We start from the raw sequence: 18,641 nt of genomic DNA on the forward strand, positions 1-18,641 counted from the left end.
CCAAAAAATTGAAACTTGATTTAACACTTTTATTCTATGGATTAAAGTGTCAACTTTAGCTCGTAGGATTAAAAGTGAATACTTTTGTTGCTAAGAAATTTTTTTTTCTCAGTAAGGCAAATGTCAACCTTAGAGACTTAAGGCTTTTTTTCGCGAGTGAATATTGGTGAATACGTCTGACTTGTAGTTACTGTTTCTATCTTTTTTAATCTTATTTCTAACCTTGTCTAACCAGAACAGATCGCGAAAATGTATATATTCACTATTCAGTGGTGCAGCCTGTCATATAATATGTACTTTGACGACTTTGACATATGGGTTCTAACTTCTAACCAGTAACCATAATTTGTCATCCTTTATTGCTTCCAGTAGTCTAGTGTAGTGGGAATTGGTGTTATCTCACTATATAATATATGTATTTGCTTCAAATAAAACTGAAGGAATATATCAATGCTTTCTTTGGAATATTTTTAAGTGGCAAATTTAAAAAGCGTGAAAAGTATGTAGATTCTGATGTTGCAAGATATGCGAATATTCGACATAATCGTTATCGTAAAAGAGTGGAATTTGGTCATTTATGTCAATGGCTACAAAACAGAAATTGTGACATGGCTCTATATTTTTTGATATTTTTGTGGAATGAGGATGATGATGTTCCTTATTTATGTTATAAGTTTAGAGAATCATATCATATATTCTCTATTCCAGAAAAAAATTAAACTAGAAAGAGGTTAGGTTGGTTTTTTATGTAATTCATACGAAAAAGACCTGAATTACAAATGATTCTACCAATATTATCTCTGGCCTAGGTCATAAAAAAAGAGGATAATCCTGAAGCAAAGTGGATCGCAAATATATCCCATACAGAAAATTAATCTTACCATTAAGTAAAATATTTGCTGTTTCAACGTCTACGTTTACTAAAACATCTGTGCCTCAAAAGATTAAATTTAAACTGACCACTTCCACAGCTGTATCAGAATCCATCATTTTGCTGAACGATTTTTATCCTCATTCAAACAAAATGTCAAAAAGAAAAAGGTTAAGTTACCGGCTGACAATACTAGTTGAATATACCAACAGAATATTCAGCTGAAGGGTGAAGAGTTCAGTCATTTGATCTAAACTTGTGACGTCACATAGTAGTTTAAATGACTGACTATTCTCGCAAAAACGTAATATTCACTCATACTACACATACTACAACATACGACTTCACTCGCGAAAAAAAGNGTTTATACTGGAGCTAGAATTTGAAGTCGAAGTAACCTTATTGTGTGTGTCTCGTGGCCTCCTAAGCGAACACAAAAGTACATCACATGTTCAAAGTGCTGTAAAAATTTATTTATTGTTCTGATATAGTCGTAATAAAATGGACGTTGTTCCAGGAGGTATGTAAAGTATTTCAACATTATAAATTATTCATTGTCCACTTATTTTCATTATTGTTTATCACAAATAATGCTTAAATTTATTACGAAAGTCATTGAAGTGAACTTAAAAGTTATATATAATGCACTATAAGGCTAAATTACTTATTGACCCGTAATCTATGATCAATTTACTATAATATTATGGAAGAAACATTTGCGCTTAGTTGCGCTTTCAATTTTACGATATGAATAAAGCAAAAGTTGCAATAAATCGTAATTCAATTATTTCGTTAATGTCGAACAAAAAGTGAAAAGGGTATTACACTTATTATAGAATAAGTAAAAATAATGTTTGGAAAAATACATATAAGTAGAATAGTAAAGGGCAATAAGTAAATAAAGAGAAAGAAAACGCGAGTACGACATAGAAATGGATAGTCGATGCGATTTTGTCAATTCACCGGTATCTATATGTTTTTGGGGTCCGAATCCGAAACTGGTGTCTGTTTGATCCGATCAGGTCTGCGTTAAGGTCAGTTCAAGGTTAAATGTAGAGAACCATTTACCAACAAAGTAAACCTCCATATCTATACGTTTTTTGGGACGGTTTATTCGAATCCGGTGTCCGTTTGATCCGATCAAGTCTGCGTTAAGGTCAATTCAAGGTTAAATGTAGAGAATCAATTGCCAACAGAGTAAACCAATGTATCTATACGTTTTTAAGGTCGCTTAATCTTAATCCGAGGTCCGTTTGACCTGATCAGATCTGCTCCAAACTGAAAACAATCGTATTCATTTAGGTATGCGTATTAAAATTTGAGTAACAAATAATATTAAAGAAAGAAAGCTTTAACTCTGAGCCTTTGATTTTCAACAATATTCAACAGTATAACATGATCAAATGGCGAATTTTTAAGAATTGTAATTTGTCTGCTTTACAATAAATTGAATTTTCGCAAAAACCCCAATATCCACTTCCGTTAGTTTATCCCACTTTTGTCAAATTTTGTCCGCCATAATGGATCCGACATTTTTAATTTTTCAATGTTTCAGTGTTGTCAAAAAAATCAGTGTTGTCCGAAACACCTATTTTTGTCAATTTATTCGACTTTTTTAAAATTTAATCCGCCATATTGGATCCGCCATTTTGAATTTTTCAATTTTGATATCAAATTCGTAATCAGTTGGCCCAAAACCCCAGTATACCCACTTGTGTACAATTTGGAATAAATTTTTATTCTTGGACAGCTTTTAGGCATTTCGTACCATAGTGCGATTGGAGAAAAACATTTTTACTGTACTACGTATTATGTATTTGCTAGATGTTACATTTTTTTTGTCTGCTGGTGTAAAAGCGTAGTTTCTGCCGCGAAGCGATTCGCGATAATATGTATCCCTCTCGGCCTGTTAACTTTTGATAATAGGCCAAACATTCAACGCGCCAGACTGATGTGTTGGCGCTCAATTGGAGCCGTGCATCAGCGATACCCGGATGCGTGTGACAGACGACAGATCGTGGTGATAACCGTGAATACAAAGGATTGTTTTAAAAACATATGTTTGTAATATTTTCCATTGCGGCAGTCTCGTCGATTTGTCGAAAATATTCGATATTTTTACACGTTTGCCCATTGGAAACCGAACCTAGGGAATATATGGCGATTACTAGGATTCGCTGCGTTAAACGCCACAACTTTAATCCTCTTCAGTTGAACAGGCCCTTTCTAAAAGCCGGTTAATTACTAATTAATGGGATCTTGTTACCGGAGCGCTCTCAAATTTGTTGTAATAGTGTTCTCGATGGTTGTAGTCTAGTCCATCGATCGGTCAGTCAGGAGAACGGTGTCTACGGTGGCGGGTGTTGAATAAAATAATTTTAAAACAAAAAAATCTATTAGTTCAAGACAGAGTACGTCGTCGCTGATCATATAAATGAGCGTAAACGCTAAAAAAAAACTCCACTCTATTGAATGAGAGTGTAGAAGTATATTATTTTGTTCATCCATGTTGATACATAATTATCTAGGACTACGATATTCAACGGAGACAGATATTTGTAATGACTTTTTTCAACAGTGTGTTAAAAAAGTGCAAAGAGTACCTAAGTTTCGTTTCCGAGATTATAGTCTGTTTGGAAATGAAAGAGAGTAATAAAACCCCGAGATAAGAACCGGCCATGGGCGTGGTAATANTAAAAATATTGAATATAAGCACCAGTACTACATTTATTTACGATTTGCATACATAATAAGCTTTTATTACTCTCTTTCATTTCTAAACAGACATATGTGTTAATGCTCTCTTAAAAAAATAGTTTTTTATATTTTCTAAACGGTTTGACCAAATCAGTTAAAATCTGGAAACGGTTATCCGTAAATAAGTTTGCATGATTTGAATGTAGCCTGCTAAACTAGATAAATTTTAAAGTTTTTTAAATAAGCCATTACGATGGGAAATTCAATTCTCTACAAAATTTTTCCTATGAACTACACCGAAATTTTGCTTCGTTTTCATGCTATATTAAAAAGACTTCAAAAGTACAGTTTCACCCTTATCCTCAATTTCAACCCTCTAATTTAATAGCACCCCGCGTTTTTTTCATTTTTAATGACCCTTCGAACAAGTCATGTGATGAAAATCCTTGAACGAATCCTTCCTCTTTTGCAAAAAATGAGAATTAAAACGTATAAGGGTAAACGCGACGAAAATCGAAAAATTGATTAAGTTTGAGCGACCATATTATTAGTCAATTCTCANCTTATAAGAGAAATGGACCGAGAAATTGAAGCGGCTTAGACAAAGACGGATTGTCGGGGATTAAATTTTAGCTACCTGCTACAATTTAGTACAGTCCGATCGCACAAAGTTTTTTAAAAGTACACCTCATCCTATACCGATAATACATAATATAAAAAATTGAATATAAGCACCAGTACTACATTTATTTTCGATTTGCATACATAATAAGCTTTTATTACTCTCTTTCATTTCTAAACAGACATAGGTGTTAATGCTCTTTTAAAAAAATTGTTTTTTATATTTCCTAAACGGTTCGACCAAATCAGTTAAAATCTGGAATCGGCTATCCGTAAATAAGTTTGCATGATTTGAATAGCCTGATAAACGAGGTAAATTTTAATTTTTTTTAAATAAGCCATTTCGATGGGAAATTCAATTCTCTACAAAATTTTTCCTATGGACTACACCGAAATTTTGCTTCGTTTTCATGCTATATTAAAAAAACTTCAAAAGTAGAGTTTCACCCTTATCCTGAATTTCAACCCTCTAATTTAATAGCACCCCGCGTTTTTTTCATTTTTAATGACCCTTCGAACAAGTCATGTTATGAAAATCCTTGAACGAATCCTTCCTTTTTTGCAAAAAATGAGAATTAAAACGAATTAAACGCGACGAAAATCGAAAAATTGGTTAAGTTTGAGCGGCCATATTATTAGTCAATTCTCATTCAAAAATACTGTACAACCTCTTTTTTTTGAAGGAAATTTTATCTACTTTTTTTATGAAGCAATGCCTATACCTATCTTTACTCAAAAAAACTAGAGGCAAAAAAGTAAAAAAAAATTTTGCTTTTTTTCAAATTGTTTATTAACGATTTTTTGCATAAAATTTTCCTTTTAAATTTTTTAAATAAGCTATTTCGACGGGAAATTGAATTCTCTAAATAATTTTTCCTATGAACTATAGCNCAAAAAAAAACTGGAGGCAAAAAAGTAAAAAAAAATTTTTGCTTTTTTTCAAATTGTTTATTAACGATTTTTTGCATAAAATTTTCCTTTTAAATTTTTTAAATAAGCTATTTCGACGGGAAATTGAATTCTCTAAATAAATTTTCCTATGAACTATAGCAAAATTTTGCTTCGTTTTAGAGCTACAATTAAAAAACTGAAAGGGGCGCATTTTCACCACTATCTCCAATTTCCACCCTCTAATTTAATAGCACCCCGCGGTTTCTTAATATAAAATGACCCTTTGAACGATTCATGCAATAAATTTGCTTGAACGTCATAGTTCCTTTTAACCCTGTTTTTTTTTGGATATATTCAATAGGTGGACTTCACGGTACGGACTTCTTTTGGAATTTAATAACAAACTGTTTTTTGTTTAAATACCTCCAATTTCGACACAACAGTCGACACTGGGCAAGAAAGATAATGGCCCGCCACAAAAGTAACACTTTTAATCTTAATATAACAATATACTATTTTCGCCCATCGACATTAAAGGCGTGGTTTTAGTGGCAGCTGTCAGGTACTAAAGTGTCACATTTGCTGCCTAGATATTAGAATCGATTTTACTGCCACTAAATTAAAACTTCTTTCAATTTGCTGTAAACAAATGTCTGGAAAATAATCATTTTTGAAATAGAGAAATATTTGGAATACCTGTTAGTTTATTGTTTAAATAAAGGGCAATCTTATTTCCAGACAATAGTAAAGGAGAGAAAATCAGTCGCATTTGGCAATTTTTTCCAAATGCCATTTTGAAAAGTAGGTATTGTAGATTCGTTAAGAAACAAAATAACTCTTCATTTTTCGCTTTTCGCTGCCTAAATGAAAACTGAAAAGGAGAAAGTGCAGACTGCTTAATAATAAAGAGAAAAACTTTGCACTCTCCACTTTTCACTTGGTACTCTTCACTTTCAAACTTTTCGCTCTCACTTTTCATACCATAAAATTCATAAAACAGTAAATAGACCAAAAACTGAAAAGTAAGGAGTGAAAAGACGAACAGGCCCCTGGTAAACAGAGACATAAACTCCTCCTGCAGGAAGCGGAAAATGAGAAGACCACACACAAAATTACGTGTATATTGCCTCTTGATTATTAAAAACATGTTGACGGAGGTCGCGTAACGAGAATGCCATCTCTGTAATCGAGATTAGTTAAATACAAACGGATCGTGACTTTCTCATACATTTTTTAAGCCGTCGTACTCGTCGTGTATTTTTCGCGTTCCCAAACATTAAATAGGCGAATTAAAAAATTCTTTCATTCGTAAATATCTGTTTCTGTGTTTTTAATTCGTCATCCATTCCTTTTTCCCGTTAAATATCAACCAGAAGCAATATTTCCGATACAAGCTTCACTTTGTTTTCTTTCTCGATACAAACGTCAATTATGTCCCGCTAATGAGCTGAATTTTTTGTTTCTTTTGAATTACGTTCGAGTTAATAAACGTTTCTATCCCCTTTAAATGGGGACACATGAAACAACAAGGGTTTCCCGTAATAGCGTTTCGATATAACAAGTACGTATTCATTAATAAAAAAAAAGTACGAAAAGCGGCGGAAGGTTGTATTATTTTCCTAACAATGCACCAAGGCAATGTCACCGTGAAAAAAAAATGTTTAGACAGGAGGTCGTGGCTTTTATAGCCTTCTGAGGGGATTGTTGGGATCCGGGCTGAAGGCAAGGAATTTATTATTAAAATTTTGCTCGTAAGCAAGAAATTTGTAAAAAAAAGTTTATCTTAGATATTAGATAAGACGACGCGCGATCGATGCGGTAATTTAAAAAAAAAATTGATTCTAAACAAAAGGAATACCTATGAAAATTCCACACCTCTATCTTGATATTATTTTAAAACTTACCGTGGTAACGAAAACATATCCACTAGGTTAACTAATGTTTAAACACAAATAATAACACAAAAAAAATATGAACCAGAGCGTAGATCTCACTATTCTCTGAAACCAAATAAGGCCATAAAAATTATTTCAATTGTCCGTTTTCCTGCTACCAACCCCTTGCCACCCCCTGAACGTGGAAAAATGATTGGTTTTACTCTTAGCGCAACCCAGGAACAACAGCGTGGACGTGGTAGATTTCTGTTCCCTTTGGGATGCTTGATTAACGTGAGTCCCCTTGCCTCTCACAATTCGGGGTGCTTGATTAACGTGATTCCCTTGTCTCTCAGGGTTCGGGGTGCTTGATTAAAGTGAGTTCCCTTGCCTCTCACGATTCGGAGTGCTTAATTAACGTGAGTCCCCTTGCCTCTCACGATTCGGGGTGCTTGATTAAAGTGAGTCTCCTCGCCTCTCACAATTCGGGGTGCTTGATTAACGTGACTCCCCTTGCCTCTCACAATTCGGGGTGCTTGATTAACGTGAATCTCCTTGCTTTTCACGGTTCGAGGTGCTTGATTAAAGTGAGTCTCCTTACCTCTCACGATTCGGGGTGTTTGATTAACGTGAATCCTATTGCCTCTGACGATTCAGGGTGCTTGCTTAACGTGAGTCCCCTTGCCTCTCACGAATCGGCATTACCTTTTTCTATGATACCGAACTCTCTTGCTTAAAATATCTTGTCTAGAATAAGGTGTCAAGTGTCAAAAGGCAAAATAAACACGGTTATGATTAGGACAGAAATCATAATTCGGTTTTAGCGTCCCAAGCCAAAATTAAATAAATAAATAAATAAATAAATAAATAAATAAACATCTTAATTTTGTGCAAAAGTTTAAAATTCAACCCCCTTCAGGGGGTGGTAAGGGGGTGCTAGCGGGTAAGAGAGGGGCTAAATAATTTTTTTGTAGTCATTTTCGGTTTCAGCGTCCCGAAAAATATAGAAATACGCATACATCTTAATTTTGTACGAAAATTTAAAATTTAACCCTTTCAGGGGGTGTTAAGCTAGCGGTAAAACGGGCAATTGAAATCATTTTTTATGACCATATTCGGACCTACCCCAAAAATCTAAGAATAGTGAGGTCTACCCTCTGGTTCATGAAATTTTTGTCTCCTTTCAATTGGTTATCTCTACAAAATGATGTCACCTGAGGCGCTTTTTGAAATTTCTGAATAATAAGTCAGATGGAGCCAAAACTGGTGTTTCTAGAGGTTGACAACCCTTACGGACCCACTGCGCGATCTCTAATTTTGTTTCTGGATTCCATTGACAGTTCCTTCGCCTGAGACAATCTTAGAAAACAAAAGTTTAGTTATTCCTGAGCATCAAGGTTTTATGCCTGATAAATCTACTGTATCCAATCTAGTATGTGATAGGTATTTATTGCTGAAACATTGGATCAAAGAACTCAGGTGAATGTGATATACAAATATTTCTCTAACGCATTCGAAAACTACATGGCGGTGTATTTTTATCTAACCTTGAGGATTTTGGCATCTGTTAATTCCTTTTATACTTGTTGAAATCATATCTTCAATCGTTGATTTTGTACAATACCATGTTTACAAATATGACATATTTAACATCAAGCGTGCCTCAGGGTTCGATACTTGACCTGTTGTTTTTTAGTCTTTTCATTAATGATACCGCGAATAATCTACCTTAATTTTAACACACGATAGAATACATTAAAATAAACAAAAAAACCTTATATGATATGGGTCCTAAACTCAACCATTTCCGAGAAAATAATGATCAAAATTCCCAACTTGATGTACAAAATGTTTGACTTGTCAGTGCTGCGGGAAACAACTACTCCGAGAGCTATTTGCCCCTACCGGCATTGAATTATACTCGCAACACTTAGTGCAACAGCTAGAATCGTTTGTCAGTTTACCCACCAGGCACAGACATACAAGTTTTTCTTCTTTATGCTTAATTCTAAAAAATAATAATTAGCGTTGTAATAAATTTAAAATTCGATAAAATTCATATAAAGCACTGTGTCAATGACGCGGCGATCATCACGAGGTACTACTACGCAGTCCATCAACCAGCAATACGCAATTCAGTTGGTATCTGGAATTTGACCGTGTCGGAGTGTTTTTTGCGTACCACTATTTCCTGTTCTTGTACTGTGTACCTTACCTGATAATTTTCCAGGGAGAGCGCGTAAATTAGATTCGAAGGTGTCATGCGTGCATGCAATTATTGTTATAGCAACCATCATTTTTATTTATCAGGCTACTTTGATTGAAATATGAAATTATATTTTTTAAAAGGCTTATATAACTTCTAAACAAAAACGAATCGGGCCTATATTTATGTAAGAAAAAATGTTTCAAATTAACCCAGCTACCATCTGTCAAAGCTTGTCATAGAGCTTATAGAACATCCTGTGTGAGTAGGAAAAATATTTGTTTTCGAACAAAGATCTCGTCTTGAAAAATTTTGTGTTGCATTCCTTCAATTATCTTAATCACAGTACGCTTCAAATTAGCTCACTGAAGTTAATTAAACGATGTCAGGGAGCGTGTGTGCTTTCCGTAACGAAAAAAAGGGACTTTTAAACAGCCAACTGTGTTCCATTGCTGAGGGAATCTGCGATATTACGATGGATCTAGAGCGCTACGCTGTTCGAGCGAGTATGTTTGCAGATGGTACGTCAACATCATCTGTCGCTGAAATGTATGCTCAAAAATGGTGACGTAACTGATTGAATATATGGATGGGGACGGTCCTAGAAGCGCGTCGGGTGATACGTACGGGATGTTGGGGGTTCTGACGCCACTGTATAAAGGGTGTCAGCAGTAAAATATTCATAAATGCGTTTAAGGTGCTTCAAAAGCCGCTCATAAAACTTTCAAATAACATTTCAAAATGCATTAAAAGGGAAAAAAATTGAGGGTGACAACATCAAAAAATGAAATAATTTTATTTTTTGCAAATGCAACGCTCTGTATATACAAGGTGTCCGGAAAATAATGTTACATACTTTATTGGCGGATTCTACTGTAAAAATTATAACAAAACATCCAATTTCGTTATAATCGGTCAAACAATAATGGTGTTATTTAAAAAAAAACAATTAAAAATTTAACTCTGCACTGTAAAAAAATTTCACTCATAAATGATTAATTAGGGTATACAGTGTTGAAATTAATTTACTTCGCGGGTCCTCCTCCTGTCCTGGCTGAGATCCGCCAGCTGAGATCCGCCAGTTGAGACCCGTCGCCGCAGGCTAAGGCCTGTTCTCCTGGCGATCACGCTTTTCTGGAGCATCTAACGGGCCCCTATCAACTGAGGTCGAGATTATAGAAGCAATATACAGTACGCGCCTAAAGTATGGAATAAAATAAGTAAAAACGAAACAATTTTTTTCTGGGAAAAATCGTCGAACAGGTCGATTTTTAATTTAAAAAATACATATTTTAGCTCAACCATCATTTGTTCTGGAGTAACGACGTCATCGACATTTTTCTTAAATAGCAGCCCCCTATTTTTTTTCTTGATTCTGAAAGATCCTTTTATTGTCGATCCGATAGTATTAAAATGTTGCCATCTTACATGGGAAAGTTTTCGAGTAAATGACGATTGAATGTTAGAAAACGTAAATTTTATTCATTAAGTTTTCTACCTAAATTAAGTGTTCGAATTGCCACCCACCGACTTCTTGACAATACGCAAGTCTGTGTAGAAATTCTTCTGGCATATTATGAATTATTTCTGGGCTAACCCTGTGTATTTCATCTATAATACAATTTTGGAGTTCTTCTAAATTTTGGACTTTAAGTAGCCCCATAAGAAATAGTCCAGGGGTGTATGATCTGTGGATCTCGCGGGCGATTCCATCGGTCCTCGTTTGCCGATCCACCTCCTAGGAAAACAATTGTCCAGAAAATCTCGAACAGGGCGCGCATAATGCGGAGGTGCACCGTCTTGCTGAAACCGTATGGTGTCATGAGGAATATCAGGGTCATTATCGTTAAGGAAAATTACTGCAAGCGCTGGAACAAAGTCATTTTGTAAAAACTAAATATCTTTCTCCTGTAAGGGTTCCTTCAAAGAAGAAAGGCCCTACTATTCTGTTGTCCACTATTCCAATTCACACATTTAATTTCTGTGGGTGTTGGGTATGTGTCTCTGCCATCCAATGAGGATTTTACTCCAATATCTGCAAGTTTGACGGTTCACTGTACCATTGAGACAAAACGTGGCCTCGTCTGAAAAAAGTATTTGCCGATGTAAATATCCATTTACCTGACTTGAAATCCATCATAAATTCACAAAAGTGTAAGCGGCGGTCGGGATCGTCTTCATTGAGTTCCTGCACAAGTTGAATTTTGTAGGGATGATATTTTTCCTGCCTCAGGATACGTAGGTAGCACTGTGGTCTGACTAATTTCATTATTTAATGTAACCAATCGTGAAGTATTATGAGGACTATCTACCATACTTATCAAAATGTTCTGTTTGTTGATCTTCACTAACGCCTGGACGTCCAGGTTTTGGAATATCTACAACGTTGCCAGTTTCTCTAAATTTAGATTCTATCTTACTGACTGTTGATTGGCTGATATGGCGTTCTGGATGTTTTTCATTAAATAAATCGCAAACTTCCTGCTGCGTTCTAGTCTTATCCCCGCATCCGATAAGAATTAAAATTTCAATTCTTTGTGACAGTTAAATGTGCCATAATACTTTAAATCCAACAATAATTTTTATATCGCTTACAATACTTAGAAAGTCGGTATGACAGTGACACTTTGTAAAGATTTACACCTACGTGATCCATAAAAAACGTCAGGCATTTCGAAAAACTAAATTTGATAACGTTTTTGCTTTATTTTAATTGAATTGGGTTTTCTACCATTCAATCGTCATTTACTCGAAAACTTTCCTATGTAAGATAGCAACATTTTAATACTGTCGGATCGACAATGAAACGATCTTTCAGAATCAAGAAAAAAAATCGGGGTCGTTATTTAAAAAAAAATGTAAAAATGTCGTTACTCGAAAACAAATGAAAATCGCCTTATATGCTAAAATGTCCTGTTCCAGGATTTTTCACAAAAAAAAAATGTTTCGTTTTTACTGAATTTATTCCATACTTTAGGAGCGTACTGCATAAATGGTGCCATCTTCATGGCGCCATTCAAATTACTCGAATTTAATATACAGTTAAACTCACTCAGTAATAAGGACATTTACTCTGATTTAGGTACAAGTGCACCAAATAGGAGTTTACGTGAAGGATTTATTTAAGGAGTACCTATATTTCAGTGAAAGTACTCAGTTTTAGTTTAAATATAATCACAAATGAGTAAAATGATCAAAATGCCCAATATTGAGAGAAAATGTACTCGCTCAATGGATTCACCCCGAACCTTTATTACTTTCACTCACACCGATCTTTTTACAGTGTGCTTCAATAACATTTTCTGGTGACTTTTTTTATCTGGACAAGAGTCCTTCGCGTTTGTTCTCCAAAACCCGCTTCTGAAGTACGTAACATTCTCTTCCGGACACCCTGTATACAGTACTGTTTCTTGAATAATTGATATACGCTTTCAAAGGGAGTGACATAATAACAATGGTCACCTTTGACTGTTTGCTTCAGGTCAGCATTCCAGTGCCACAGCTTCAGCCCAGGGCCTCCATAGGCAGCGAGGGCGCCACCAGTTACACTGAGGACGAAGAGTACGACGTCCAAAGCGTGACAGTACCCCTCACGATATGCCTACTCATCATGGTGGGGTAAGTAACGAAAATAAGGCTTCTCTTCTGGAAATTGCAACAAAATAAAAATCGCAGGTACATCTGTGGCGGCGCTCTTCTGTTTTGTGAGTGGGAGGAGTACTGGTCGTTCTTGGACGCCTCCTACTTCTGCTTCATATCCCTCAGCACCATAGGCTTCGGCGATCTGGTACCGGGCGACAAGATATACGGCAGGGGCGTTAGCTTCTACAAAGACGTTCTGGAGCTGAGCTTCGTCTTTTGCTCGATTTACCTCATGCTTGGAATGGCCTTGATCGCCATGTGTTTCAACCTCATGCAGGTGAGTACCTCTGATTTGATTCTTCAGGAATTTTTTCGTCTACACCTTTCCCAGATATATTTCAGAAAACGTTAATTGTTGATGATCAGAAAGCGTCAATTCAATTTCATCGTAGTAAATTTCAGAACGTTAACGCACGAAAAACTACTAACTAACTGGTAATAAGTAGTTACCAATGTTTTAGAATATTTAGTCGACCTTCCCTGTATAGTCCGGGAGAATTAGGTTTTTTTTTTCAAAAATCCTGAGGAAATTTGCTGCAAGGATAGGCTTTTTCATTGAATAAAATATGGTAGAATTAAATGTAACAGTTCTTTTAAATACTATAAAGTGCAGAACTTACATGTAATGTTAATATTGTAACATTCAATAATATTCAAGACACAATTTACGCAATAACAGTTAATTTTAAGACAATATTTTATACGACGACCATTTCTGAGCGCATTAATACAAATACCCATTATTTTTTTCAAAGAAACAATTGACGTTTGCTTTTAAATACGTAAAAAGACCTTCTTACTTTTCAAAATATCGAAGGCATAAAGAAATTGCAAAAGAAAACGTGAAAAGTCAATAAAAATGTATTTTTCGGGGGTCTGACGATGACTTTCACAAACTTTTGCTTACACCATTCGAAAGAGCGGAAAAAAATAAGTTGATTTAAAAACAAGCATCCCGGTAGGTGCTTTCTAAGTGCCACAATCCATTTGTTAAGTAAGAATTTTGAGAAGCCTAGCGCAGCATGGGCACTATGACGTCACATCGCTCCCCTCTTCTGGCTACCGCTCAGCCGCGCGGATCACTGTCTTTAACGCACGTTTACTTGGTAATTTCTTGGTCGAATCCATTCAAAAAAAAATTAGCGTATAAAGGAAGTCTTCTACTTTACAAGGAGCCCAAGCTTATTACAAAATATTAAATAGAATAGCCAGAATACCGTTTTTAAGAAAAAAAACATTACCTCGGCTCATATTGGTCGGATCGAGACGCATTTTTTTAAAATTCATGTTTTTTAAGCACTTTTTGATGTAATTGGTTTGAAATATGTAGGTATATTAAAAAACCACCGACATAAGGACTTAAAGTTAACTTTTTTTTTGGATTTTTAAATGGATCACCCTATATATTATTACAATTTTGAATTCTGCGTGTCATTTTAGGTGGACTTGTTAATGGGAGTCATATTGAAGTTATTTTTTATATATACATAATTAAAATTGTGTATTACTATGTATGAAGTTGATTTTTAGAATTCATCTTAACTTTATTCTGCTCATTGGTGGAAAATTGGGATATGTCTCATTAAAAACTGTAAATGTTCTGCTTAGAATCCCATTGCAACATCTGTGAATAAATAATAATAAATAACTGTGTACACTACTGTGAGACACCCTGTATACGCGCTCGCATTTTCGACTTTATAATTTTACAGTAGGCCTCCATTTTAAAATTGTAGGTCCGAACTGCGGGTATTTGTTGAGCACCTCAACAGTTATCTTTTCCTGTAGTTTCATCCGATTTCAGTCAAATTCGTTCTTTTTATTTAATGCTGAAAATTTTGCAAATCTTGTCTTCACCTCTAACTTTGCAATGTAAAAAAATTTTTGCGAGCTTTCGCAAAAGCCCATCCTTGTTATAAACAATATGACGCTTGACCTCTACAAATACACAAATTTAGGCTTTTATTCTGCTTTTTACTTAATTTTAAACACATAAAATTCGAGTTAGGCCCGATTTTTGAAACAGGGGTTTTTTTCACTTATGTTTTGAATCAAAATTATCTCCCATGTTTCGAATCCAACAGTCGAAACTATTCAAACCGCAGCAAATGACATCTGCCCGATCATGTTGGCAGAACGATCGCCTAAAATTTCATCTTAGTATTGAATTTTTCCGCGAAAACAGCAATGCCACGAAATTTGAGCTAGGGTGAAAACCAGATTCCGCAACAGGTACAGGTGACAACCATAAATTACTCAAATTCGGAAGGGCCAGATATCAGAATCCACACCGAAGAACAGTCCCCCGGAATTGGCGGACCCACCATAAAGGGGGATCGAACGTTGACTCACTTGTTTAACCAGAGCAGAACATCACTGACCAGTACAAACATTTGAATTACGTGATTTTGTGATGGATGTATAAATTCAATTGCATTTTTTTTGGAATGCATTTGACCAATTCTGAAATTTTATACATTTGATATATATTTTTTGATACTAATTTGAAATGCAATATTCATTCTCTGATTTAAAAAGTTAACGCGTTACTAATCCGAAATACAAATTACGCTTTCCGAGGTACAATTGTTACTTTCTGAAATACATGCTAAACACACCCTTACATTACTGCGCTGCGCTGCGAGGTACCAACCCAAACAATTATAGGTAAGTGCGTCCTTTCTTCGCCAGAAAAAATACATATTTTCTCGTGGCCATTTGATTTACGTTGCGTAATATCGGCGGAAAAAGTCTGTTCGTCGAACAATGCGTTCATTTACTTCCCTGCCGAATTTCTCTTTCGCCCCCGAGAGCAGTATTTTAAATTAAATGGCACACTCAAGGACGCTGTTACTCCAAATTATTTTCCAAACCGAAAAACTTCCGTCGTTATTTGTAATTCGTGCGCTCGACCCAAGAGCAATGTTTTCAGTATTATCCCAAAGGTGAAAAGCGTAAAGTTACAATACATGGAATCGTGAAATATTAGGATGTTGGCAGATGAATTATAATCAATAGGTACGTGTTCGAAAATTTTAATTTTAATACGTCAAAATCTCTAACAAACTGAAGAAGAAAGAAGAAGACGTTTGGGAGTCAGATTATGTGTCTGGAAGTATCGCATTGTAGATGAAAACTTCGAATGCTGTTGACAGAGATCTGTGAACCAGGCTTAGAAGAAGAATAAGCAATTGAATCAAATAATTCTAGTTTTCAGTGCTTCGAAAAATGTTCGAAGCAGACTTAAAAAGGAAGAAAAATACATTTTTTGAGTCAAATTATGTATCTGGAAGTATATCAGATTGGAAACGAACACATGCTTCAGAAGCTCACAGAAGTCCACGATCTAAATTTAGAAGGTGAAGAAACAAATGAATACCTACAATAATTATAACATATGAGAGTTTCAAAAAACGCGTGGAGGTCTGTAAAACAGATTTAGAAGAAGAGGATATTTGAGGGTCAGCGTTGTTACTGTGCAGACAGACCAGAATGTTTTAATGAATATTTCAAATGCTTCCAAAACTCAGAGAAATCAATGAATAAGAAGAAGAAAGAAAGAAATAAAAGCATTAATTATAACTTTAAGTGCTTCAAAATTGCTAGAAGGGTATGTAAAATATATTTGGAAAAATGAACAACAACAATTTGGGAGTATAAGAATGTTAATCGAATCTTTGAGTGTCAAACAACTTTATGGAAAAAAATCTGCAATATAACCTAATAGAAGAAAAATGAAAGCCAAGCTGAGAAAAGGTTAATAGATAGACCATAGCAATAAGTTGAAAAAAAGAGCGTCAAAATGAAGAAATGAAGAAATAATGGCGATATCAGACAGAAGAAAAATGGTGATTTTTCCTTAGAACAAGAAAAATGAGGTTCAAACTGAGAAAAAAAGAGATCATGGTAATATGAAAATAGAAAAAAAATGAGAGTTAAACTAAAAAGTTAAATAAACTATGGCGATGTAAGACTTAGAAGAAATATGGTGCTGTCTCCTAAAAGAAGATGAGATAAAAGAGTTAAATCTAGAAGAAGAATTTTGAGAGACTATGGTTATAGACAAAAATCATAAATCTTCATAAATCTGTAAACAGTTTGTGGATCATGACCTTTTAGGTATAGCCAAGAGCCAATGAATCAGACTCAGAAGAAATCTAAGACAATATGGAGAAAACCTGTAATGCGGCACCTAGAAGAAGGAAAATGGGAGCCAAACTGAAAAAGGTTACGAGATAGGGCAAAAGAAAGAAAATAAAATGAGAAACTGAGAAATCAGAAAACAATCGCAATGTCAGACGTAGAAGAAAAATGATGGTCTCACCGTAAGAAAAAAGTTAGGTTTAGAAGAGGAATTTACATATAGGAGTACAGAAATCATAAAGCACCAAAAGCCTGTAAGCAGTTTGCTGGTCAGAACTTTTTAGAAGAGTCGATGAGTCAGAGTTAGAAGAAGTAATTTGAGACTCTATGGAGAACGTCTATAATATTGTATCTGTAAGAAGACAAATGGGAGCCAAGCTGAGAAAAGGCTCAGAGACCATGGCAATAAAAAGAAAAAAAACAGTGTCAAACTAAGAACAATGCCAATGTCAGACGTAGAAGAAAAATAATGGTCTGTTCTAGAAGAAGTCGAATAAGAGAATTAGATCTAGAAAAGGGATTTGTAGTTGAATATATAACCACAGCTATTCGACTGTGCCTGTGTACAGAAATCATAAAAATTCAACAGCCTAAGAAGCTTGTGGATCAAAACTTTCTAGGTCTAAAGAAGAGTCAATGTAGAAGAGTCGGAAGAAAGTTGAGACACTGTATCTCTATAAGAAGAAAAATGAGAACCAATCTGAAAGACGGTTCAAAGACCATGGTGGTAAAAAGAAAAAAAAAAGAGTGCAACTAAGAAATTAAAAAATAATGTTGATGTCAGAATCAGAAGGAAAATGGTGATCTGTTCTAAGAATAAAAGAGAGATCTAGGAGAGGAATTTTGAGAGACTGTGACTATGTACAGAAATTATAAAACTTTAAATGCCTGTAAACAGTTCATGGGTCGAGTCTTCTTCGCTCTGAAGAAGAGTCATTCAATGAGAATCAGAAAACACATTTAATGGACTAGGGCTTCAAAAAATCGTAGTATAAAAGCAAATACCTTAGGAATCTCTAAATAATAAAATGTTTTAAATACTTTTGGCAAATCTCTCGAACAAATATTAAAAATGGCAAACATCCCCGTTCCTCGATGTATTTAGTAAACAGGAACAATTGTAAACTTTGAACGGATTTGTTGCAAAACCGATATAAAACTTTATGTAGCAACATAAAAACGTTGTAAACCATGTTCTAACAAATCTCACAATAAACGATATTTTTTATTGCGAGCAGTAATCATAATTTCTCTGCGACTGCACCGTCGTATCGCGAGCCACGTTTCTGTTTTGTTGCGCCCCACCATCCCCGTCAGATTCTACGTACGTGCGATTTCGCATTTTAATAGAATAAACGCCGAACGGGCCCTGCTTTGTCCGGATATCGGTTATGACCCGTTTCGTCTTTCCATAATGGAACATCCACAGTTGCGCCGTAAAACAGGATATCGCAGAAACGAAATTTAGTGCCAGTAAAGCGGCCCCTATTTCTCTGTTCCCTTTGGCAGATTTTTTTAAGCGCGAGAAGGGATTACGTTAGTATTTACGTTAATATAGTCCAGTCGGTATCTGTTTTAAAACTAGGTTGTATGGATGTTTCATATAGTAACGCTAATTTTTGTTGGATAGAGTTCTAAATATTATGTAAAATGATAATTGCGATATGCGCCCGCTGAAAAAGTTGTGCATAATTGT

General features: G+C 35.1%; 1 protein-coding gene across 1 annotated transcript in view; it reads left to right on the top strand.

Annotated features, from left to right (window-relative positions):
- Nucleotides 1–18,641, top strand: part of LOC108910484 (TWiK family of potassium channels protein 18) — a 78,933-nt gene that overhangs the window by 51,058 nt on the left and 9,234 nt on the right. The window contains exons 5-6 of the mRNA XM_018715089.1: nucleotides 12,642–12,778; nucleotides 12,836–13,079. Coding sequence (XP_018570605.1) covers nucleotides 12,642–12,778; nucleotides 12,836–13,079 — 381 coding nt within the window. The remainder of the gene's footprint in view (nucleotides 1–12,641; nucleotides 12,779–12,835; nucleotides 13,080–18,641) is intronic.

This window comes from Anoplophora glabripennis, unplaced genomic scaffold (genome assembly GCF_000390285.2).
Source record: "Anoplophora glabripennis isolate ALB-LARVAE unplaced genomic scaffold, Agla_2.0 scaffold577, whole genome shotgun sequence".
NCBI classification, from domain to species: domain Eukaryota; kingdom Metazoa; phylum Arthropoda; class Insecta; order Coleoptera; family Cerambycidae; genus Anoplophora; species Anoplophora glabripennis.